A 25,295-nucleotide genomic window follows, 5' to 3' on the forward strand; every position below is an offset into this window, starting at 1 on the left:
TTTTATTAGACCAACTTAAATAGTTGGAAAACAATTATTAAGCAAGCTTTCGGGTTCAAAAACCCTTCATCAGGCTAAGGAAGTTTCAGTAGTTGGTTTTTTGAACCCAAAAGCTTGCTTAATAATTGTTTTCCAACTATTTAAGTTGGTCTAATAAAACATATCAGATTCACCCAAAGAACCTTGTCTGCCTATGTCCCTAGACCAACACGGCTACAACCTGCACCCCTGTATATATAATGGATACATTTTATATAGATAGATAGACAGATAGATAGATAGATGGATGCAATACATACACACACACACGTATGTATTGCATCTATCTATCTAATTTATCCATCTATATATAAATTATATAGATAGATAGATACATAAATGCAATACACACACATATATAATACATACAGGGCACCTCTACATGTTCATTAATGTACTTTTGCTACTGTACATTAAGTTTAGTACCTCTAATATGAGGTACTACATAAAGGCACATTAGGCTACCCTAATGTGCAGTAGCAAAAATGAATGCCTTTTTAGCGATGCTTAATACACAGTAGATTCATTCTACTGTGCATTAGTGGATTAGCACTGTTTTTGATGTGATGCTTTAATGCACAGTAGAATAGGCTACTGCACATTAAAGCTCATGTGTAAGACGCACTCACACACACATATCACAAGCTTAATAAGAATGGTGTGTCTAAATCCCCGCTATCTAGAGATAGAGAAAGAGAAAGATAGGGAGAGAGAAAGAGAGAGAGAGAGAGAGATTAATTAGTCTATAAAGTTCAAATCTACTCTGCCTTCTGTTTATTTCTCTCAGCCAGAAATGTTGTGACTGACTCTCTTAGTCAGCTTAAAACATCTCAGCCCATGTGAAGGCAGGGGAAGTATCCCATTGCATTGTTACCAAGAGCCAGGCTAGACTAGGAAAGCTATTCTAGTAATCCTGAGTCAGGTATAACTATATCAGTACCAGATCACATCCCTGCTTGTGTCAACCCTACGGTGGATGCAACTATAATGGTATCTTGTACTGGTATCATTGGGTGCATCTACATGTTCAGTTGGTGTGCTTTAGGTAATGCACTTTAAATCTAGTGCCTCTGGGTGCCTATACACGAGCTCAGAGGCTGCTCCAATGCACTGGAATTACTGTGCTCCAGCAGCTTCCTGCATCTCATCTATCAGTGTCCCCATGCTTTACAATGGAGGTGGGGGCACTTGAACTAAAGCTCATCAAATGAGCTTTAGTTCAAGTGCCCCCACTGCCATTTTTAAGTGCGGTTACGCTGATACATGAGATGTGACAGCATTTTAGTTAGAGCAGCTGCCCCTCACCCCCAGAGCTTATGTAAAAGTGCCCTTCATTGTGAGGTACTGGAAAGATGTGTGTGAGCTTATATTAATGCGCATTAGCTAAAACGCACTTCTTAGATGCTTTAATGCTCATTACAATAGGGTAATGTGCATTAAAGTGTACATGTAGACTTGCCCATTATATCAGTGTTTCATATTGTTATAGCTTACCAGAGCAAGCTCTACCAGGTTGGCCATTTTTTCTACTGCTATAACTGCATTCCTGCTGGGAGAGTTTTGTTCATTTTAAACATACTGATATAATTAAATTGGCATAAGCTTCCTGTTTCTTTACTGTGTAATCTTCTGGGATAGCTCTGTCAGTCTGGGGGCTGAAGAAGTATGAGCCCTCACTGACACAGCTGTCCCAGTCAAAGCCTAGCATAAATGTGGTTATACCAGCAAAAACACGTGGTCACCTGCACAGGAGTAAAGGGGCAATAATCCAGAGTCAGTCGCACTTTGCTGGCGTGGCTGTGTCCACAGTAGACTCTGCTGGTATACTTTACCAGCCTTCCTGTAGCAGTAAATCATCCCTAACGTAGATGTAGTCTAGATTATAGATCCAGAAATAATTTGTCACAAGGTAAATGGACATGGGGTGTTACTACTTAGCCTGATATGTCATGGCTTGATGACATCCCAGTCCCTTGTGATTTTGCATGCAGTTGCTGGAATTGCCTGCCTAATGTTGTCTCCCTTGTTCCTCCCCTTTTATTCCTTAGACCCCTCGAGACCTGAGAAAAGAGAGATCAAATGTCCAACTCCAGGTTGTGATGGCACCGGTCACGTCACAGGACTCTACCCTCACCATCGCAGCCTGTCCGGTTGCCCACACAAAGACAGGATCCCTCCAGAAAGTGAGTATGTCCACACTGTGCAACGAGGGCTACCCAGACCAATCTGTGCAGGCTTCTTTCAGGGTAAAAGTTGCGCCTGTACAGAAGAGCCGTGGCAAAGTCAATGCACCCCTAAAATCCAAAAGAAGCCCTACAGATGGGGAAATGAGCTATGCCTGGTCCATGAACTGGCCCTCTGTACATGGGTGGCTTTTCCTTGAAGAGCACAGTCCAATTTCAAGCAGTGCAGGGCACAGTTACAGCCCCTTTTATTATTCATAGAGGTCTTGGCTACACTACCCTTACATTGACCAAAGCTAGAACTGCTGTTATAGGAAAACCGTATAGAATTTAATAGAAAATAAAAGCCTTTGAACAGGTTTCGGAAGCATCCTCCAGAGAATTATACCCCTTCTATTGGACTCTGTAAGGTGGTTTGAAAATACAGCCTATAGCAAGGATCTCATTCTCTATTAACTTCTACAGGTTTTTTGAATGTTTTTTTTTTTTTTACACTTAACATATTGGTTTCACCCCTGTACTAAATTCCATAGGGATTTTTTTTCAGCTTGAGAAGAGGGCAAAAGGATGGAAATCTCTCTGCCATGATTAGAATTTAATTTTTTGTTGTAGAGCAGAAAGAGTAGCCAAATGATACTGATAATACAGTCAATGTTCTTTTTTTTTAACCACGCATTGCCTTAACAATCACTATATGCTCTGGAAAGATTCACGTACTCCGCAGAAAATAGTTTTCATTATGACACTGTTTTTAAAAATATATATTTTATGCCTATTGGTACCAACATCCTAAATAGACTTCTCTGTGCACATAAATAAAAATTCAATATTGTGTGTTTATGATACTAGGATAATGGGGGAGGGAAGGGAGAAAAACTCTGCTTTATCTCTAATTTCAAAGGTTGCAGACCTGCTATAAACACAAAACTGCAGGAAACAAGGAGAAAGTCTAGTTATCTTCATACAAGCTCAAATGCAAAAAAAAAAAAATGGCAAGCAAGCTTTCTAATGGCTTGCAAAGCAAATGCTTTTCTTTACTTTTAAGGTCAGCGCTGCAGGAAGCCATAATCCTGAAGATTAAAATTTTAAAAAATCAAACCAAGACTAGTCCTAAGGATAAAAGCAGAGAGATAACTCCAATCACTTAAAACTACCTGAAATGGGTAGGCAGGGCTCCAAAGGGAGGGAGGGAGCGGGCTGGGGGAGTGGATAGCAATCAGCTAGCAAGGCAGAAAGCCCAAGCTGTGTGCAGAGATGCTAATCAAGTGCTGACCTGAGCAGTGCTGGCTTGTAACTCTCTTCTATATGCAGACAGATTCTAATTACAGTGTTTCATATTCACTGATTTCTAGGGAGCCGGTGTTGAGACTTGATTATTTGTCTTTTTCACTCTGTTTTTATCAAGTTGTTTTTACTTCCCTCCCTTCTTCCCTTCCCCTTCTCGCTACAAAGTCTTGGCTATGCACGAGAATGTGTTAAAATGCCCAACACCAGGCTGCACAGGACAGGGTCACGTGAACAGCAATCGCAACACACACAGAAGGTACTTACTTCCCGTTCTAATCGGTAACAGCAGGGGCTAAAATGTCGTCAGGGCAAACAGCGAAAATGGCATTGGTTTTATTCTTGCATAATGCACGTCTCACGGAGATCCGGTATAACAAAAACAGGTTAACTACAGATGGCTATAACCACAAAAAAAAAAAATCTGGAAATGGGAGAGCCCCTCAGGTATCAAAGGGAGACGGGCATGAAGGCAGAGCAGTGCTTCTAGGCTTGGAACGACAACTTCATGTCAACTGTTTGAGTCGGTCTAATAAAAGATATTGGGTTTACCTGAACCTTGTCTGCTCATGCTCAAGGCACCGGTATTGAGTTGACTGTATTGAGTCGAGGGGGTTCGTGGAGGTGTTGTTTGGGCCAAGATGAAGATATGAGGCTGAGATAGGAGGCCAAGCAAGGGTTATGTTGTGTTTTGATGGCCCAGGACTCTTGTGAACAGACTTGGTGAGACGTCTTGTGAGATCAGCTCTGCTCACTTCAATCCCGGGCCTTGGGGAAGGAGGATTTTCCGTCCCATAGAGCCAGGTAGAAAAGGGCTCTCAGCAAACCTAATGAAGGGAGGGGTGCTGGCGCGTGTTTGGAGATCTGAAGTGGTTTTTGAGCTTCTCCTTGTTCTTCTATTGAGAAGTTTAACCATGCAAGTCAGCCCTGCAAAGGAAGGGACAGGCGGGTGAGGGAAGGCCACTTAAAACCAGGCAGGAGGATCTCCAAGAAGCCAGAAATGCATGTGCTGTTTCCTCTCAGAATATAGGCTGTGTGATGGAGTGCTGTGGTTCTCCAGATCAACCTTAAGACCGTGCTGGTCAAATCATTTGACTGTAATGGACATACAGAGAGTGACAGACTCGTAAATGATAATTCATTTGCGGGCGCTAGGTGAGTTTCCTTAATTACTTATTCAGACGTTGCATGGAAGTCACGAAATAAACTGAGCTGATGAATGCCTCCTGATAGGTGGGAGCAAATGAGAGAGATCTGCTTGCTTTAATTAAGGAGACCAATTTGGTCTGAAGTCTAGCAGCAGCCAGTGACCATCAGGAGGGTGTGCTGATCTATGATTCCCGACAGCCGCACAGAAAAGAAACCGGTTTCTTTAAAACGCAGCAACAGGTGGGAGAGAAGTTCCTGTTCGGGTTCCCCACAAGTCAGCAGAGAGGGAATACGAGGAAATGCCAGTTGTGTGCTGTTTGATTGCAGCAGTGCAGCCTAGGGGCTAGGTGACTTGGAGCTGAGTTAATGGACTAGCTTTGAATCCAGTGGCTTGAATGCAAAGGCTGACTTGCTGGCAATGCACCTGAGAGTCCTAGGATGACCTCTGCTCTGGAAGGACCGGTGCTGGGAATGGCAGGGGTGATGTAGGCTGGGCCTGAGGGTCTCGGGCCCGGTGCGGTGTTAGGGGACGACGGCGGAGTGCCGGACTGTGTGACGCCTGCTCAAGCCAGCGCGATCAGCATCTCTCCTAAACCAATGCTCACATGGCAGAAGGCAGTGGGGAGTTTTGACTGCTGAGGACCATGTGCATGTGGAGGATACAGCGCCCCTTTCAGAGAGGACAAACCCTTGCCAGAGAGTCCCACAGATTAGGAAGGGGCAGGGAGACCGCAGTCGATAGGTCAGGATGCCACCTCTCCCCAACCCAGGCATCCCTCAAAATGGTGACAGAGAGCATCTTTATGGAGGCCATGTGCCTCTACACTGATGCCCTGGCCCACTGACTTGACCCCCCCTTGGTCACAACAGCTTCGACAGGAGCTGGCCCCCCAAAGCTTGTGTGGGGGGTTCCCTGTGAGTGACTCTCTCCGCAGTACACTGCACCCATTGACCCTGCAGCTGTAAAGGAAGGGGTCATCAAGTGTCAGCCAACTGGCCGTCTACCCCAGTCCCAACCCTCTCCCATGGTGGCCCCACGTGCACATCTACCAAGAAGGGATCTTGCAGAAGTGCCTAGGAGCTTCCACAAACAAGAGGAGCCTAGGATCATTTAGCAGTGAAGATCCTTTAGCATCCCGGCCTGCCCAAACCAGGACCCCTGCTTCATCCATTTAAGAATTTGGATAGGTCAGGTGGGCAAAGGGCCCTGTAAAACCTTGCAAGGGCAGACTGGAGAGTAAGCAGACCCTCTTCTGCATCCTTTGTAGCAGCCCCTATGATCCGCGCACGGTGAGGAGCACAGGGACTACTTGTCTTGCTCCTCTTCCCTCCACCCCCTGGCCAACAGGACTCCAGAAAGGATCCTGACTCCATCACCCACTCTGCAGCAGCTGTGCCATCCATCTCATGTGCCCAGAGCAGCCCAAAGGGAGACTGCTTCCCCTTTCCATGCCTGTACGCCCCAGGCCCCGTTGAGGGCTGTGACTTAAAAGGCCCATATTTCGAAGTTGTGGTCACAGTCCAGCCCCACCCCATGCAAGGGAATCGTGATGTGACTGCACATCTCCAAAGTGCGATTCTTCCATAGAAATTGCCCATAGATAAGTTTGGTTTAAAGAAGAAAAGCTAGAAACAAGACTGGGTAAGGAACAAACATGTCATACGTTCATTAGGCTCTTTCCCAAAGCACCAAAGAGCACACCTTCCCTTGCTAGCCTTTTTGCTGAACTTGGCCCAGTGGATCGAGCTGCTTTCTCCATACCCAAGTTCTTTGAATGGTGACGAACCATCATCTCAGAGCGCTATCGCTTTTGGTGCCTCAAGGCTTTGCCACTTGTCGCAAGTCAAAAAAATAACTAGACGTGATTTTTTTTGTGGGCTCAGTGCAAAGCCTGGTCTGTGAAGTGGATGGAGACATTCCTGCTAGTCCCTCATGCTTAGTTTCCCTTTCTTTCTCTTCTAATTATTATACAGTTTATCTGGTTGCCCTATTGCCGCTGCTGAAAAATTAGCCAAATCTCATGAAAAGCAACAAACACAGTCTGGAGACCCCTCTAAAAGCAGCTCCAATTCTGACCGGATACTCAGGTAAGCTGCACTGGAAATAAAATCATGTGCAATAGTGCTTCTTCCGAGCTCCTTTCCCCCTAATCTATTGCCATAAAGAAAACAGTCTCAACCCATCCATGTCTGCCTGTATCTTGACACTGCTGATGCCTGTTATGACTAGCATAGGTCTCTCTAAGGTGAGGAGATATTGAATTGATGATTCCAGGGAGGGCATCCAGGACAATGAATTGCTTCTGTAGCATCAATTAATGCTGAGGCTACAGGCCAAAGGGTTTTAACAGTGCAGCAAAAGGCACTTGTGCTGATTATACTACAATGCAAACTGCCTAAGAATGAAGGCTATTGTATTAGCATTATAAGTAGGAGGGTGGGATTTTTAAAACCCCTTAAAGATCATTCCATTGCAGTTTTATCCAAGTGCACCTCCTTTTCTTTCTGGGATTTTTAGGAGTAGACTCGTTAGACTCTAATGATTTTCAAATGATTTTTCTTTCTCTCTTCCCTTTGCTTCTGTCAGACCTGCCTGGGATAAGGGCTGTCCAATGCTAAGGATGTCCCTGATAAATCCTTGCCGACACAGTTTAGGTGATTCATGAGGCTACAGATGGCTTGTAATATGGTTAGTTATTTTACAAGGAGAGCATGAGGGCAAGACAGCGGTACAAGCCCTTCAAACCTTGATGTACAACAGGCTGGCAAAGCCTCAAGGTTTGCAAAACTGCTGAGTGCCCAAGTCACTGGGGTTGTGAGTGCTCAGCACCTTTGGGGGAAAAAAAAAGGCCATTTAGTTTTGTTAGTTATTAAATTTCTGGGCCGGCTTGCTAGGTGCCTAGGCACTTTGCAAACACATGAGAAGGACAATCCATGCTCCAAGGAGTTTGCGCTCCTAGAAATATCTAGTGCAAGGAGGTCAAGAGAAGGAGAATAATAATGGGCAATTTATATACAATAGGTATGCAAGATAAATTGATCCACTACAGACAGCATAGCAGATGTAGGGCTTTCGGGGCAGGACTCTGCCCTCCTTTTAATCCCAGCAAGCAAACATTTCATGCTCCCTATAGAGTCAAACCACAGAGGTGACTTGAGGGGAACTTGGGTCCTATGGGTTTTGGCAGGTTTTTTTTCCTGCTCTCCCGAAAGAAAGGAGAAACCAAGGGTGTTTTTTCTCTCTCTCTCTGCTGGAAGAACACAAGCAAAGCCAGGTTTCCCAGAGTGAAACGCTGCCTTCTTATTTATGCAATTAATATCACAGTACCCCATGCATGGATCGCACCAGGAAAGAGACTCCAGGACCCATTTTGCAAGTGTGGAGTCCAATTCTGATCTTGCAGATCTGAAGGGAGAGAGATCACAATGTTCCCAAGAAGTGTATATCTCTATAAGAATCCCCTGATTGGCATTATCAAGGAAGGTTTCTGCTGTGTTTCTGGGGTAATATTTGCAAACTACACTCTAGGGAGGGGGGAAAAATGGCTTTGTGCTTTCATTAGGAATCACTTAATGAGATAAGAAAAGCAAAGGAAAGCCGTGCTGATCGGTGCGTGTCTGTTGTCCCCAGGCCTATGTGCTTTGTGAAGCAGCTGGAGATTCCTCAGTATGGGAGCTACCGGCCCAACATGGTCCCAGCCACCCCTCGAGCCAACCTGGCCAAGGAGCTGGAGAAGTACTCCAAGGTCACCTTCGATTATGCAAGTTTTGATGCTCAGGTTTTTGGCAAACGCATGCTTGCCCCAAAGATACAGACTAGCGAAACCTCACCTAAAGCCTTTAAATGTAAGTTGGGCCCAGTGAGGGCGATGGTTCTGAGTGCTTTCCGTGCTCTCCTCCGTACCGCTTGCCAGGGGATATGGACGGAGGCCTTTGGGAGTGTTGGTTTGGGTGGGGAGAATGGAAAGAGCATGGTCATAGGTGGCTATGCATAAAGGGCAACCTCTTTGGTTTCCCCTTTAGGATGGATGGCATCCAGGCCTGGGTGCATGCTCTTGAGAAATGTCTCTAACTAGGAGAAGTTACTCCATGGGCTCCACTTCGTTTGTAGGTCACCTCTAGGACTCTATTGTGCAACTAAATGGCTTACGTTTTCACTCTTCTTTATTGTACGTATTACCTGTTCTATCTACTTGGCTTATCTATTCTCTTCTATGCACCATGTATATTATCTATCGATCATATGCCTTCTATGCACAGTCTAATACCTTATCTACCTGCCCCTCTTATCTGTCGAGCATCTCCCATGATGGAGCAGAGCGGTTGCAAAAAAAGAGGCCCCTGACTTAGACATAGGAGCAAAATGAAATGATAAAATAAGCCCTCAGCAGATGGACTTTTAGGTGTGGGAGTTGCAGTGTGCGTGGCGGACTAAACGAAGACAGCCTGTATTATACCTGTGCTGTGACCAGCCAGAGGAGAATAATTGAGCTTGGCTGTGTAATGTCCCTACTCCATTAGCCTGCACGCATGCAAGATGAATCTATCTTTTAAAGCACCAAAAAAAAAGAGGCAGAAAAAGAAAAAGATTTAGGAAACCAGTTTGCAGAAGTCAGCAGCCTCAAGAGGCCTTTCTCTTTGTAGCTAATCCCACTTTCAGAGTCCTGGTTAATCCTGACACAGCTGCTCTCTAAAAAGTACTCATGCTTGAAAGCATCCCGGTTGTTGCAGTACAATGGACGCTCCCTTTTATTACAGTACTAAATCTGTAAAGGATCAGACAATGAAATTGGATGGAGGCCAGAGAGCACAACTGCCACTGTCATCCTGGGTTAGGGTTGATGGAAAAGTAATTTGTTTCCCAGCACAAGTGATTCTCCTGCTGAATAGATTGTGTTATTTGCAATATTAGCAAAGAATTTTCAGGGTAATTGTACTGACAAAAATAATTCCAGCAAACCCACTAGGATAATCCTTCCTATTTTTTCTCATCACTTATTTGACTAATTTGCTGATTGCGAGTCCATTAGTGCTAGAAATACTTATGAAATGGAAAAGCATCGCTGAGTCTACAGTGTGAAATTAAAATTGGCATCTCCCCGTTTGAGATATTGTCATGTTGTGCTTGCAAATACACGGACCCCACAGATGGACATGGATTAAACTGGACCCCCCCCTTTTATAAAATGCACAAGAATAACTATTTGGGCAAGCCTCCAATGAGTTAATCAAAGCAACGAGATTAATATGATTGCCAATCATAGTGGGGAAATCTGTTCCTTTCACTGAGAACTTACTTTAAAGAGATCTTCATCCGGAGGGATTTATGCTCCCTTGGATGTGTTCATATAACCACCATTAATGTCAATAGGCATTATGCATGCCCACAATGAGGAGGAAAGCAGTCCTGGAGAAGATTAGCAGTTGAGAATGTCTTCTATTTAGAGCTCATCCCGGTAATGCCAAAATCACTTTACGATAGTATCTTCCTCCAAGGTTGTCAAGTGGTTTTACAACATGGGGGTCCAGTGGATGTGACTGGAGTAAAACAAGCCCTCAGGTCAATGGGGCTTCTTGCTAAGTAAGGGCAGGACCCCAGATTAACTAAGAACTTCAAGGCCTGGCCCATCATTTCAGCTCTGTGCTGAATCTGTACAACCATGAGCTCCCTTTGAGTCGCTGACGGCATGATGTGAATACAGCGCAGTCCTCTGGGATGGATCTGACTGCAGGCTTTGGGCCCCTATTTTGCACTGGGAGACTCTGAACTGCCTTGCATTTCACTACCTTCATTATGCATGGGCAGGATCAGACCCGTGTCCAGTGCAATGTATAGTGAAGTGTGGTGTGAAGTGATCACGTACAGTCTGTCACCCATTCCAGGTGATTTAATATAGCTGTTACTCCTATATGTTTAACCGCTGCGCCACTTGTCAGGACTGCCATATGTCACTGGTGCCCTCATCAGAAACTCATATTTTATGGCTGTTTTGGCTGTTAAAATTTAATTTGAAAAAATTGCAGGTTTTCCTCTATGACACATGAAATCATGACATCAATCTGCTCTGAAAATAACTCGTAAGGAGTATGTATTAAAAAACCCCCCAACAAAAAACCTTGGAAGAGTCATTGTGTTTTCCCCCTTTGACATCCTCAGCATAGTGCCAGAATATAAAGGAGGAGTAGTGTAGTGTCCTGGGAACTTTGCAGCATGGCCAGTTAATAATTATATAGACCTTTAAGTCAGCAGATCAGCACAAAAGTTTTTGGCTGGAGCCTGCACTGTTTTTATCTCTTTTGTTTCCTTGGGCGCTGAATTAGCTTCCAAGTTTCTAACAAGACTAGCCATCGTCCTTGCAATGTGCAAAGGTAAAGAGGTCCATGGCTTTTGATTTCTCTATGATTTTTGCTTGTGGACGTTTTACATATCGGTTGTTTTGTTCCCCCCCTATTTTTTTTTGTGCAGCCAAATCTTTTCCAAAGGCCTCTTCCCCCAGCCACAGCCCTTCCAGTAGTTACGTGAAGAGCACTTCATCTTCCTCGACAGGCTTCGACTACTCCCACGACGCTGAGGCTGCGCATATGGCCGCCACTGCCATCCTAAATCTCTCCACTCGCTGCTGGGAAATGCCAGAAAACCTCAGTACCAAGCAGCAGGATGCCCCCAGCAAGGTGAGCTGAGTGGCTCGACGTGCGAGGGGGTGGAGGAATCGACTGCCAGGAAGCAACAGGAAAACCTGTACCAATAGGGGAGATGCTCAGAGAAAGCCCTTCAGGTGGCTGGGCAGCAGCTCTGCAGAAAAGGACCTGGGGGGACAGGGGACAAGAAGCTGAATAGGAGCCAGCGGTGTGTCCTTGGTGCCAAGAAGGGTAATGGCATCCTGGGCTGCATCGGCAGCAGATTGAGGGAAGTGATTCCTCCCCTCTAGTTGACACCTCTGGAGTCCTGTGTCCACTTTTGGACTACAGAGAGGAGGTGGACACATTGGACAGAGTCCAGTGGAGAGCAACAAAAATGGTTTGGGGGCTGGGGGACAGGACTTGTGAGGAGAGGCTGAGGGAACTGGGCTTATATAATCTGGAGAAGGCTGAGGGGGGATTGAATAGCAGCCTTCAGCTCCTTGCAGCGGGGTTGCAAAGAGGATGGAGCTGGACTGTCCTCCATGGTGGCAGGTGACAGAAGGAGCAATGGCCTCAAGTTGCAGCAAGGGAAGATTAGATTAGATATTAGGAAAAACTTTCTTACTACAGGAGGTAGTAAAGCACTAGAGCGGGTTACCCAGGGAGGTGGGGGAGTCTCCATCCTTGGAGGTTTTTAAGACCCGGGCAGACAAAACCTTGGCTGGGATGATGTAGTTGGGGCCGGTCCTGGTTGGAGTAGGGGGTTGCACTAGATGTGACCTCCTGAGGTCCCTTCCAGCCCTCATTTTCTGTGATTCTCTGATTCAAGCTACAAAACAGAGGGTTTGTTCTCACCTAGTCACATGTGGACATTTCTGCTCTCCTGGCAGTGTCAGTAGCTTGCTAGTTTCATCCTGAATCGGGAAGAAATATCAGAACTGTTCATCGAGCAAGACGTTCTGAACACTCCCAAGTCAGAAATACCAGAGTCTGGTGCCTTGTGGGCAATATAGTGCAACCCAGGACTACAGCCAATTTAGACAAGACATCTATAGTACAACTCCCATGGGGCACTGCCACTGCTCAGGTGGATAGAGATAGTGTCAGAGTAACCCTAAACGGTTCATGTAGGTTTTCCCAGACTGGGGATGGGAGGGGGCGGGGGACAGTGGCAGGAAGTCATCAGCAAAAATAATGTTCCCTCCCGTGGAAAAATGCCCGTTTAAAAAAAAATCATTTTCTATCCAAAGTAGTTTGATAGAAAATTCCCACCCAAGCCTACTCACAGCCTAAATGGCATTGATATCGTTAGACCTTGGCATCACATGGGGCCTGAAACTACAAGGCACAGAGTCTCTTCTTAATGGAAATGGGTGTTTGTATGCACGACATTAAGAGTGCTTTGCACTAACCAGAAATCACTCGGCATCTGGCAGGATGAGATCCGTACTGAAAATCAGGGAACCGCTCACATGCTGAAAAAGTGCATGCTTAGCTTGGCTACAGCTCTGATGTATGTGATGTGTATTTTGTCCTTTTTTTCCCCCTGAAGAAAAGTGTCTTTGATTTTTAACCTGGAATAGAAGCCGGTCTCTAGGATTGCCCCACGGAGTTTGCAGAGTATGGCAGGGAGACACGTGACTGCAAACGACTCCTCTGAGACCAGTGTCGCTTCCAAGCAGGCACTTACGTTGCTTTCGGTGCAGGGGAGTATTCACAGGGGGCATTGCTGAATGCATTTGCAAAAGCTTATCCCCTTCTGCTCCATACCTTCCAACTGATTGTGCAAAGAGTATGACATGCTCAAGGCACATGCTCCATATGGCTTAGGGACCTTCCCACCCTCTGCAGGAAAAGATTTGCTTAGGGAGCTGAGTGCTGCGGCTAACTTGGGATGTTGCCTCCAATATTTCAGTCTATGGACATTGAGGTGGATGAGAACGGGACTCTGGACTTGAGCATGAACAAGCACCGCAAGCGGGAGAGCACCTTTCCCAGCAGCAGCAGCTGCAGCAGCAGTCCCAGCGTGAAGTCCCCAGATGTGTCCCAACGCCAAAACAGCACCAGTGCCACAAGCAGCACCATGACCTCCCCGCAGTCCAGCCAGACCTCCCGTCAGGATGAATGGGATGGCCCCATCGACTACACGAAACCAAATCGCCAGCGAGAGGAGGAGCCGGAAGAGGTGAGTGGCACCACGCACTTGACCCTTTTAGGATGTGTCTGCACTGCCACTGTGGTCCCTGCCCACCTACCCTCTTCTGCTCTACACGCATCATGGTGGAAATGAGGTGGGCATCCCAGGAGCAGCACCTGGGGTCCCTACCTCAAAGCTTCATTCCTATGTTTGGGGGCTATGAGGGACCCGTTGGAAGTAGTCTAGACTTAGCCTCACTCACCAAGGTAGTGGGAACACTTTATAACACCCTGCTGTAACATGTTTTAACTTATGGAGAGACCCATGGGCCAGAGGTTGAGCCTCCCTGTACTATAATAACTCCCATGCCAAGGACAGGTTACTCTGGACCTCCTTGAGCTGGTGAACATCTTCTCAAAGGAGGATCCAGTCCTTCAATCGTTCCCTGTTTACCCGTTGCTTTCAACATCTTTGAAGATCATTTGCATTAATGGCAGCCCTGCCATGTACCCAGGATGGTTTGTAATGAATTATTAATACCTAGCATTAGCATCTATCCCTGGGAAGGGGGGGGATGGATCCTGTTCTTTCTTCCTTGGCTACCAAGATGAAAGCAGGGCAGTTCTGCAGGGCTGGGACGGGAAGGGGGATGCAGCTCGACCAGGGTGACCTCCCCATACATGGCCCAGAAATGTTTTTTTATGTGAGGTCTTTCCATGGCAGGGCAGAGATGAAATGAGGGGGTGGTTAAGATAGGACTGGAAGATCCTTCATTGTGTGGCTCTTCACCTTCCTACAAGGAAGAATTTTATAGGACCCAGACTGGAAGCCATTGTTTTTCCCTATTTCTTCTTCACATTGGTCCAGCGCCCTGCCCAGAAGGATTTGTCCAGCTGGGAAAACAGAAGCAGATATACATATACATATATATAGAGATATGTATATAGATATATAGAGAGAGATGTATGTATATATGTATGTATACTACAATGCAATGTAGCTGCATGTTATGCAATGTAGTATGTTAAATTATACATACATACATATCTATCTAGATCTAGATAGATAGATAGATATAGATATATATCTGACATACCTAGACATATCTATATAGATATATTTAGATATATTTAGATATATGTATATATAATTTAACTGAAAATTAGGATATCTATATAGAAATATTTAGATATATCTAGATATATGTATATGTGTATATAATTTAACTGAAAATTAGGGATTTTTTTAAATCAGAGAAAACCAGGATCCCTGCTGATGAGTAGTCAGTGGGTCCAGGACCTGAGCCAGGTATCAGGCTGCTGGACCACCTGAGTAGGAGGATGGTTCAGTGGTTAGATCACCAGTCTGGGTCATAGGGGATTCAGGTTCACCTCCCTACTCCATAGAGTGATGTTGGCCAAGGGACTGTATCTGTGTGCCCCCTGTTTCTAAAATGAGGGGGACAATGCAATTCTTCACCCTGTAGGTAAAGGGAGGATAAACACATTCAAGACTGGGAGTCCCTGTGCCAGAAGTGATATCTTTTGGTCTAATAAAAGATATTGCCTCTAGCACACTGACTGCTTGTATTCTTAGACTGACATGGCTACAACCTTTACCCCTTCAAGACTGGGGGGCACTCAGATACCAGAGTGATGGGACCCATAGTAGTTTTTAGACAGGATAAGCTGTGCTAGTCCCATAGCATTGCCTGTGGCCTGAGGATCCATTACAATCTTTTCCCTGATGATTTCTTACAGTCAGAGCCTGCACCCAACTCTTTCGCCTCCTCCGAAGCAGATGACCAAGAGGTCTCGGAGGAAAACTTCGAGGAACGGAAATACCCCGGGGAAGTCACCTTGTCCAACTTCAAGCTTAAATTCCTCTCCAAGGACATCAAGAAGGATCTGCTAACGTAAGTCCCCTCTCCCTGACTGGGAAGCCAGAGCAAAATGTCTGTCGTGTTTGGGATACCCGGGAGGGGTGGGAAGGGGGAAGTCCTTTGGAAACATGGAGGGTTGAGCATTGTTTCTTACTTCAGTGATCTTATTTATTCCAAACACTTAAAAGCTTAAAGAAAAGCCTCATCCGCTGCCCATTTCAGGTGGCTATGATGACATCCCATAGGGTTTTCCTGAAGCAGTACGATGGTTAAAGGAATCCACTTGCGGGTTCAGTTCCAGGAATCAGGAAAGCAGCCATAAAAATATAATGCTTGAGGGTGTTTCCCTTTAAAACGAATGCTGGTGCAAAGGAAAAGAGATTGCCTGTTTTCCTGCCTCCCCCTGCCTGATGCACTCTTATCCCTTGAAGCCAGCGGTGGTCAAGGGAGTTCGATACCTCCTAGGGGTTGCTCAGAAGCAAGAAGCACCAAACCCATAGTTGGGAAGCTGGTAAGAAGGCAATCTGGCAGTCGTCCTCAGATAACGGGCCGGTTTTGCTTTGCTTTTCAGGCAGTTCATTGAGTACAGCCCCCTTGAAAGAAGCACAGGAGACCCTGAAATGTCTAGTACCGGCACAATGCAACTGCCCTGCATTGCAATCCCAGTTTGAGAGGGACACAAACCCGACTCCAGACCTAAGCAAAATTTGTACCCAATTCTGGATCACCGCTTTGTAACTGGATCCCCTTTCAACGATAAGATGAGGCAGAAGCCGGGATCTGTGGTGATCCTTGGATCAAAGAGCAAATTCCTATCCTGACCCAAACTTTGCACACTGGACCTAGCTCTGATCAATGGAGTGCTAAAGTTCAAAATTTAAATGCAAGCTGTAGAGGCCCCCTCCCAAGGCCAGTTTGACTTCTCAGTGGGTCTGCTATTCCTCGTCGTATCTCCAACCATAATTCTGCCCTTTCCATCGGATGGGTGGCAGGACTTTGATTTGCTGACATGTTGCAACCTAGCTTGTTGTTTGGTTAGGCAAATTGGAAGCTTGAAGGGGAATGTAGGATGCTGGAAGGGATAGAGAGCTGCTCAGGAGCCCCACCGAGCCCGAGGAAGAGTAAAATAATCTTTCCTAGCTGGGCAAGAGACAAACCAGTCCCTTTTGTGCAAAGCTTTGAAGGCTTTTTTCAGAATTGGTGTGAGCAGCAATGATGACTTGAGGTCTCCCTGACCTTTGGCAATCCCAAGTTGGAAAGAGAGGCGTTCTGGGAAGCACTTGACTTCCTTCCCACACCAGGCCTTCAAGCCCCTTTTGACCCATCCGCTTTGATCTTCAACGAGCCTCAGACAATTCAGGGTCAAACGTGCTCATCGAAGCTATTTGAGTCCATGGAGCCCTTGTACCATCTCCAGGTACCGATGGCCAGTATCTGGGGAGCTGCCTCGCTATTCTGCTTTGTGCGTAGCCAGTTCTGGTGTCACACGACAACGCGTTTCGTCGTGTGCGAAGTCACCACTAAGTCCCAATAAACAGCGATTGCTGGACTGATCTGACCCCAGCTGGGCCAGGGGCTGGACCCGATGATCTCGTGAGGTCCCTTCCAGCCCGAATGCCTATGAAATCTATGAAATATTGTCCTTTGAAGATCTGCAAGCTAATGATAGTTTCAGGGATTATTTTCTTTTGTTACTGTGAGAGGGGCTTGAGGTTGATATTTTTCTTTCCTGAATGTATCTTGGTGTGAGTAATCTTTGCATGTGCCCCTTGTCCCACAATGCAGAGGGAGTGGAGGCAACAACAGCAGAGGGTATAAAACAAGTTGTTTTGTGGGGCATCAGAAACAGGATTTCCAGGACCATCAGCATGGACAAACTATGAGGTAGCTTTCCTGCCCTAGTATCAAGAAACTCTCCAGTTCCTGTGCACTGTGTATTGATGTGGGTTATGTGTTTTCATACTGGGGGGGAGGAGGACTGACCCCCCCTTCTGCCCCCTCCTCCCCCAGCTTTCATTCTTGCTATTTCTACTTTCCACCACCCCTCCCAAGATATCATGCTTTGCAACCCTCTCTCTGGACCCTTCCTGCTGCTTCCTGCATTCCCCAACGTTGGACCCCCACCACGGTGACATAAGACATGGGGCTGGGTGCATTGTCCCTGCGGCGGGGTGGGGTGGGGATGCCCGAGCCTTTCCACTTGGGCGTGAGGGATTGGATTAGGCCACAAATTTGGAGCGATGACAAATAGCACGTCATAAGGCTGGTCTCTAAATTGAGAGCCTGGAAAAGTCACGTTGTGGGTGGGTGGGGAGAGGTGCCACGCTACAGGAGTGCTGAGGCTGGCACCGTGCCCGCGGCATGGCTGAGGGTTATGCCCTGGGAAGCAGATCTTGCACCTCTCTCTTTGGAGGCACAGGGGCAGTTTTTCCATCAGTTCAGGAAGATAGCAAACTCCATGCCCAAGTCCCTTACAAGGCTCTTTCTACAGTTTGCAATGGGGGTCATGAAATAAAACAATGCCCCTGAGAAAACTGGGCTGACCTTTAGAGGCCCCCATGCTTCAACTGATCAGGGGGAAAGAAGTTGCATTCCTCCCCTGTGGCACCGCAGAAGCCAGCTGCTTCTTCACCCAGCCATGTGCTAGGGAGGGATCTCTTACCCCTTCCAAAGTCACTGTTTTTTGTATCCCATTGCTTGGCCTCATTCCACTAATCATGCGGACAGGGGATGGTGCCATCTCACTTCCCCCTTGGCAAATCTGGATCTGTCCCTGGCAGTGTGGCTCTTGCGCTGTTTGTCCTTCTATGGGACAATGGGACGGGGGGCAACAACTTCTTGCAACTCCTGCCCCACCTTGCAAACCCCTGCCGTGGGGTTCAGTCCAGAGTAGTAACCGTTCCTATGTAAAGTCCTGAATCCAGATGTTGAATTCCAGCACTGCTGTGCTATAGCATGGTAGTCTGGGTTGTGCCCCTGGAATACCATGAAGATATCGCCCTTTTCCGTTGCCTATAAATTCCCTTGGAAACAGGGGGAGGGAGACAGATATGAAACCATGCTAGGATATCAGCCCACCATCTCTCTGACACCAAGTGTTCAAAAATCCTGAGTCCAGCCCCCCAAATCATGAGATTAGGTTAAAACTCATGACATGGAACGACGAAGCAGGGGTTCTTTTTATTTGCTTTTTGGTGTTGGAGCATTTCAGGCTCATGTTTCAAACTCTTCTCTGCTGCCCAAAGTTAGACACTTCCCTTTCTCATGAGAGCTGAGGTTCTTGGGCCACAACTTGATTCCAGCAGCTGGGATTAATTACCGAAAGATAGATGGGGAAAAAATATCAGGAGAGCTGACAGCCCTGGGTCCATAAAGTTGGCTTCCAACTGATGCCACCATTCTGGATGTTCTTCTTCTTCTTCTTCTTCTTTTTCTTCTTCTTCTTTCTTTCTTTTTTTGGACAAACAAAGACAATCTTTTATACTCTTCTGTCTCATTTTTGCCAAAAATGTCCTTGAGAGCCACAAAAGTCCTCCCTTTCCCAAACACAGGAAGAAAAGGTTTATTTGTGCATATCCCTTCTGGCTGCTAACACAATAAGCAAATACCAAGACCGAGGCCAAGTTGTGTGGCCGAAATCCAGAAGGCACCAGGGCTTGACTTCCCCGCAGAGGCCTGGCCCCCTTGCCAGCCGCAGATTTAGTTTTTTGAAGGGAGGAAGATTTCCAGTGTCCTGACAGGTGCATGAATCTTTTGGATGAATTCATTTCTTTCTGGCTTTTACATCTCTTGTCATCTTTTTTGTTGTTGTTCTTGTTGTTCAGTTGCCCTACCCCAGGCTGTGATGGCAGCGGACACATCACGGGAAACTATGCCTCTCACCGCAGGTTTGTTGACCTAAAATGCCAGTGTCTGACTCTTAAGACTCTCTCTTTTTTTTTTAATGGTGTGGATGGTTTGGTTCTATTTCCTCCCTACCTTCCTTCCCCCATCCCCAATCCCCTCCTCTCTCTCTCTCTCTCAATTTCTCTCTTTTTTCTTCTTTTTTTTTTTTTTGGCTTATCCAGATATTCCATCTCTTCTCTTTCAGCCTTTCTGGTTGTCCTCTTGCTGACAAGAGCCTCAGAAACCTCATGGCTGCCCACTCTGCTGATCTCAAGTATGTTTGCGCTAACCTTCAGTCTCCATTTTTTTTCCCCTCGTGCTATGCTCATGCCTCTTCTCTCCCCCTGTCCCCTCCTTTGGAAAAAAGCCGGTCAAAATCTGCCTGTGTGGGTCACCAGGAAGGGAGCCGAACCTATTCCCGGAGTGTGGGGAGGAAGGAGGAAGGTTAATAGAAGTGCACTGATTCTAGGAAAGTCTCATTCTGGAAGATGACATCCTAGGTAGATCACCAGATATTTGGGTTGGGTTTTTTTTTAACCCTGGGCAGATTTTTACTGGTTATAGTTCTCTTTGCACTTGGTGTCTCTTCCTGACCTCCCACAGCCCGTGTTGTAACATTATCATCTTTGTCATGAAACATTGATATAGCGCCATCAATTAATACTGACCCAGATAAAGCACATTCCTTAATGATGCGCTGTGTGGAAACTGAGCTAATCAAGTACTTGTTACCCACGACTATCAAAAGAGAGCCGGCTCTTTGTAAGAAACCTGGCAACCTAATTGCATGCTACATTTCAGGTGATGCTCCGTATCTAGTGGGGGATATGTCCATTCATTTCACTAGGGTTTTTGATTTAGATGAGCGAGGGAAGCTATGTCTGACCATTCATCGGGTCACGTTTCAGCAGCCAGGGTCCATTCAAGTCCATTGACTGACCCATAATATTTAATTTGAATTAAGATTGGCTTTGCCTACCTATACGCATCCCAAGTTTGAAGCTGGCGTTCAAGTATGCTTCCCCGCTGGATACGTTTTCTCTGCATCTTGTCATTCACCTTGATGGAACCACTGCGAATTTTGTGTCAGTGAAGGGCCTGGCTTGTAATCTTTAATAAGGCTTTTAATGTCATAGAAGAGCTTCTCAGTTCATTGTCCTAATTTCCCTCCCCTCTGGAAAATTTAGGCTAGACTTGAGAAATATTTTCCGTTAAAGTAGCAGGAGTTTTTCTTCCCCCTCCAAAAAAACCCCCAACACCCCCATTGGGGTAGGGGTAGGGTAGGGACTTCTGAATCATGATTTAATATTTGTTTCATGGAAACAACCCAATACATGTGCTTTCTTAAGGGGTGATTTTTCACATCGGATTCAGCCTTAGCAACAGCTTTCTGCAAACTAAGCAAGGGACATTGCTGGTTATGATTGATAAAAATAAGTTCATTTCCATTTAAGTAATGGACTCATGACAGCTTAAGCCCCACCTGACATGAGAGCCCCGTTGCATGGGCTCAGAAGAGCTAACAGAAGAGACAGGCATGGTAGAAGGAGTAAAAAAGTGGTGGTCACTTGTACTAAGGTGGCAAAGCTGGGCCCAGGAAGAAGAGAAGCCAGGCTTCCTGACGCCCAGTCCAGGGATGCATCTCAGCCCACCTCCCAAAAGAGTGAGACCTGGTTTTCGGAGGAAGGGTGAGGTTTTCAACTCACTATGAGGTACATAACATGCATGAAGGAAGGAGTGTCTACCCGCTCTGTAGAGAGGGAGTATGTCTAAGTCGAAACCCCATTTAGATACATCACTTGCACGTGTGTCAAGGCCCTGAGAGTCCCTGGGCTCCTGATAGCAGAGAAAGTGCAGCGGGGTGGGATTCAGCATGGGTTCAACCCACCCATGTGGGGCTCTGTGCGCCTATGCTGTGGCCGAGGTTTTCCTGCCATGACTCCTCTGCTCTTAAGACCCAAGCTGGCCTGGCACGGTCGTGCGTTCCTGTGCTGCACTCTCCCGTGATGCCTCCTCCATCCGCCGATCAGGCATCGCACAAGTCTGGAGAAGGGAGGTCGAAGGATTGTTCTTGTAATTCCCTGGAAGCTCCTTGTTCCATCTTGGGCAGGGCCCCTGGCTCTTCCTTTCTGCCCTCATGCAGGATGGCCTTTCTCATCACCTTTGTGCCTCACCTGCCTAAATACCTCTGAACAGGCTAGTTGACAAAATACTGAGTCTTAGCAGAAACCCTTTAGCAGAGAAGCAAGATGTCCTTCCTGTTCCAACCATAGCTGTTTACGGCAGAACTGCCTTGGACTGAAATGTGTTCCCCTACCAAGCTATTTTTCTATCACGACATAGGGATGAGCAAGAAGCAGTCTGGGTAAAATAAGATGTGAAACATTGAACTGAATCAGATTCAAACTTTGAAAAAAGTTTTGTTCTTTTTTTTTTTTTTGCCTTTTATTCCATGTGTTCCTCTTGTCTTGACATTTGCCTCTGACTTTGGCCCTCTAGTTTGAGCTGATGCTGTAAATGGAAATGGCCATATAAAGTGTCAGGTGCAATAACTGCATCACAGAGAGGGATTAAAGTTAATGCACCGCTCTGTAGATGAAAAGCGGTATACAAGATCAGGACTAAGTATAATTAGATGTGCCTTCTAGGCAGTTTTTGAAAAAGAATTCTTCACAACATCTTTTATTTAATGCCACATCCCCTTGGACTTTGCACACCAGCCCAAGGTCTGGCTACTAGATCATACCTCCACAGCTAACAAATATGTGAGTACAGGAGTTTTTAAAACTTCATTTAATTGCAAACACTTTTATTCCTTGGGCTTCCAAAATTATAGGGGCCACGATGCTAACAATGTGCAATGAATTATAATATAGACCAGAAGCATCTTGGCCAGAACAAAACCTCCTAATGTTAATTCTTTTACTTTGGTGATGTGCCTGGTTGCGCATATATCTGAGAAACAGGTTTCAGAGGTAATGCTGATATTGTAGTGGCACTTTTTTGCCCAACTCCAGATAAGGCTGTGTCAGCACTTCCATTATAAATTCTATTTCAGGGGTTAATATCTCAGATATATATATAAAAAAAAATTGCTGCAGGCTGGAACATCCACTACAAGGCCCCTGTCAGGATGATTTGTCTACAGATAATTAAAAATAAAAATCAAATCTTTCCCTCTGCCACTTTCAAAGGTACTGAAAGACAGGAAGGAATTAGAAGCTAGTGTTTTCTTCTTTTTTTTTTCTTTTTCATTGCAATGCCAGAACTACAAAGAGAGAGATGTGCTTTTGAATTAAAAAAATGTATATGATCTAAGCATTAGACGGGGGGCTGGTAGTGTGAAAGCTGTCAAAGGGATTTGGACACCTGACAAGGTCCTGGTAACTCCTCTTTCCCTCTTCTGGGGTTGGAGAAGTTGGTTGTAGCTGTGTTGGTCTAAGGACACAGGCAGACAAGGTTCTTGGGATAAATGTGATCTCTTTTATTAGACCAACTCAACAGTTGGAAAAAATGTTCTTTGCAAGCTTTCAGGCTAGCTTAGTTGTGTCCCAAAGCTTACAACGAACATTTTTTCCAACTTCTGAGTTGGTCTAATAAAAGAGATCACATTTACCCCAAGAACCTTGTCAGTGGGACATTTATGAGGCTGCTGTGTTTGGAGCCCACCCCACTTATAATAAGAGCAATAATTATTTGCACTTGTCTATGCAGGGGGTCGGACTTGATGATCTATGACCCTAACATCTATGAATCTATGAATCGTGCAAAAGTGTAATAATATGGTGCAATAATTGTGCACTGAATTGGCTTTGGTCTAAATAGGCTGCAGCCCTGTCCTTTACTCAGACACATTTCCTGGGAACACGCTCTACCTTTGTTAGCCCTACAGGGAAAAGGAGCTCCTGGCCCAGCATCCAGCTCTGCAAGACCAGGGCTGACCCCTTGTACCCGAGGGCAGCCCTTTCTAGACCTGGTTGTTAAGGACGGCTCTTCGCATGCACAAGCAGAGCTGCTCTGAATTTAACCGGCACACGTGCTTCTTCTAGTATAAGGGGTGTATGGAGCAGCGCTAATGAGAATTATGGCTCCTTGAGGCAAATCTAGATGTGTCATAGTGCTCACCTGCCCTGGGGAGCCAGAAACGGCAGAGACTTCCAGCTCAGGGACAACTGAAGTCTTGGGGTAATAGAACAGCTGTTTGCAAAGGAGCATGCCCTCTTTCTCCACCTCTCATATTCACCCTCCCCTTGAAATGAATGACAAACCTTCTGCCATTCATTTTGCACAGTCACAGCAAAACCCTCACGCAGACACGCAGCACTTGACTCCCAACCTGTGTTAGCTAATTTGCAGGCTGGCTTGGAAGTACAGCACTTGCCCTATGAAAGCACCTCGCCTCGCATCTCTCGTGTGTGTCCCCATGACAACTTTTATTTCTGCAGCATTGCTTACAACATCCGCAGCAGATCTTTATGCTCCTCATACTTCATATTCCAGCACCTTTCTCTGCATCTATGGCCTTAATTACTCAGTGCTCAACTGGCTCTGTTATTTTCTCTCTTGCTTGGTAATGGAATATTTTAAACCAATGCCAGCTTTGGTGACATTTTAAATGATCACAGACATGTGGGGAATATTATTTCATCTGCGCTTTAATGTCATCCGCATACAAGAATGCAGGATGATGCACGTTCAGGAGATGAACTGACCTGAAATATATGCCAAATATTTGTCGTTATAATGAGCAGGAGAACACAAAGGCATTGCGGTTTTTGCACGTTAAAAGAAAATGGTGCCAGCATGAAAAGATTTGGTGGCCCTGGCTCCTAGAGGGAAGGGATCCACACAATCATCTCTGCGAAATGTCCCTGCAACTAGGAATAAGGACAGTCGTCTTTGTTTTGACACAGACTTCCTTTGTAACCGGTGGCAAATCACTTGACTCCTTTGTGCCTCAATTCCCCATCTGTACAATGGGGGAAAGCTATTTCTCTCCCTTGTAGCAGCACTGGGAGGCTAAGCCAGGGGACTCGAGTGAGGTGCTCAGATGTGATGGTCCAGGGGAATCTGCACAGGGAAACCTTTGCAAGACCTGTTTTCTGTCCAGAGGGCTGCGGTCTCCAGAGCTGTCTGTCCTTGGCTGAGAACACCTCATCCATCTGCTCTGAGCTCTTGCCTGGCTGGTCATACCCCAGCCCAGGAGGAGGGTGTCCCTTGTGGGTGCTTTTCTGTGACCGGACGGCCTTCCTGGGTGTCATCTGCACCCCATCCTCATGCATGTCACTCCTCTTGAACCTTTCATTCCCCATCTCTCTCATTAATCATCCATTGGTACCTCGGTGCATCCCCGAGCTCCATGGCCCCTTCCTGAATGCAAGGGGCAAGTCTTTTGCCCTTAGGTCTACCCTCCTAGGGTTCAGCTAGGAATGCTCTCTCCGTCCTCCCTCTGACATTAGCCGGGATGGCTGTCCCTGGGGAAGGAGCTCACTAGCACAGTTCTCCGTGGCTGCAAGGTACCTTGCTGGTCCTTCATCCAGGCAGGGTTTCTATGGCTGATCCCTGACATTTTTTCCCCCAAGGGTGGGAGGAGGGTGCCCAAGAGGTCCACGGTCTCCTTCCAGGTCCCTCATTTTGATCCTACAACATCTACCTGACCCTCTTTGTCCTCCTCCCTGCCTGCCCCCCTGCACCGCACGCATCCACGTATGTGTTCAGCTGACGTCTGTGTTTTGTGGCCATGCCCTTACCTGAGGAAAGGGCTTTTTCTTTGCTTTTGCCAGCGAGCTAGAGCCTTTCACTGTATTGGCGTTTAAATAGACGTCATTTTTCAAACCACTGCTGCTTGGGTTTGCGGTGTGAATAACTTGGGCTGGGTATTATACTGAACTGTTTTCTCAGGGGTGGGGGTAGGTGGGGGGGGAGTGAAAGGAAACGCTATTCAGTTTGATGCTCTCCAACTTGGATGTTTCAATCCGCCAGCCTCAAGCCCTTGCTTAGCATTGTTTCTCGTTCCTCCCCAGGTGCCCAACTCCTGGTTGTGATGGCTCTGGTCACATAACAGGAAATTATGCATCGCATCGGAGGTAAGGTCTTGCCTGAAATGATTTCCCCA

General features: G+C 46.3%; 1 protein-coding gene across 6 annotated transcripts in view; it reads left to right on the forward strand.

Annotated features, from left to right (window-relative positions):
* MYT1 (myelin transcription factor 1) overlaps positions 1-25,295 on the forward strand; it is a 124,124-nt gene that overhangs the window by 76,812 nt on the left and 22,017 nt on the right. For 3 of the 6 annotated variants that reach the window (XM_019510091.1, XM_019510095.1, XM_019510096.1), the window contains exons 8-18: positions 2,088-2,222; positions 3,675-3,765; positions 6,630-6,743; positions 8,287-8,501; positions 11,122-11,327; positions 13,192-13,461; positions 15,174-15,328; positions 17,081-17,179; positions 19,120-19,182; positions 19,386-19,454; positions 25,204-25,266. In XM_019510091.1, coding sequence (XP_019365636.1) covers positions 2,088-2,222; positions 3,675-3,765; positions 6,630-6,743; positions 8,287-8,501; positions 11,122-11,327; positions 13,192-13,461; positions 15,174-15,328; positions 17,081-17,179; positions 19,120-19,182; positions 19,386-19,454; positions 25,204-25,266 — 1,480 coding nt within the window. The remainder of the gene's footprint in view (positions 1-2,087; positions 2,223-3,674; positions 3,766-6,629; positions 6,744-8,286; positions 8,502-11,121; positions 11,328-13,191; positions 13,462-15,173; positions 15,329-17,080; positions 17,180-19,119; positions 19,183-19,385; positions 19,455-25,203; positions 25,267-25,295) is intronic. The other 3 variants (XM_019510093.1, XM_019510094.1, XM_019510097.1) reach the window with 3 other exon arrangements.

This window comes from Gavialis gangeticus, unplaced genomic scaffold (assembly GCF_001723915.1).
Source record: "Gavialis gangeticus isolate Ggan-Ray unplaced genomic scaffold, GavGan_comp1, whole genome shotgun sequence".
Taxonomy (NCBI): Eukaryota; Metazoa; Chordata; order Crocodylia; family Gavialidae; genus Gavialis; species Gavialis gangeticus.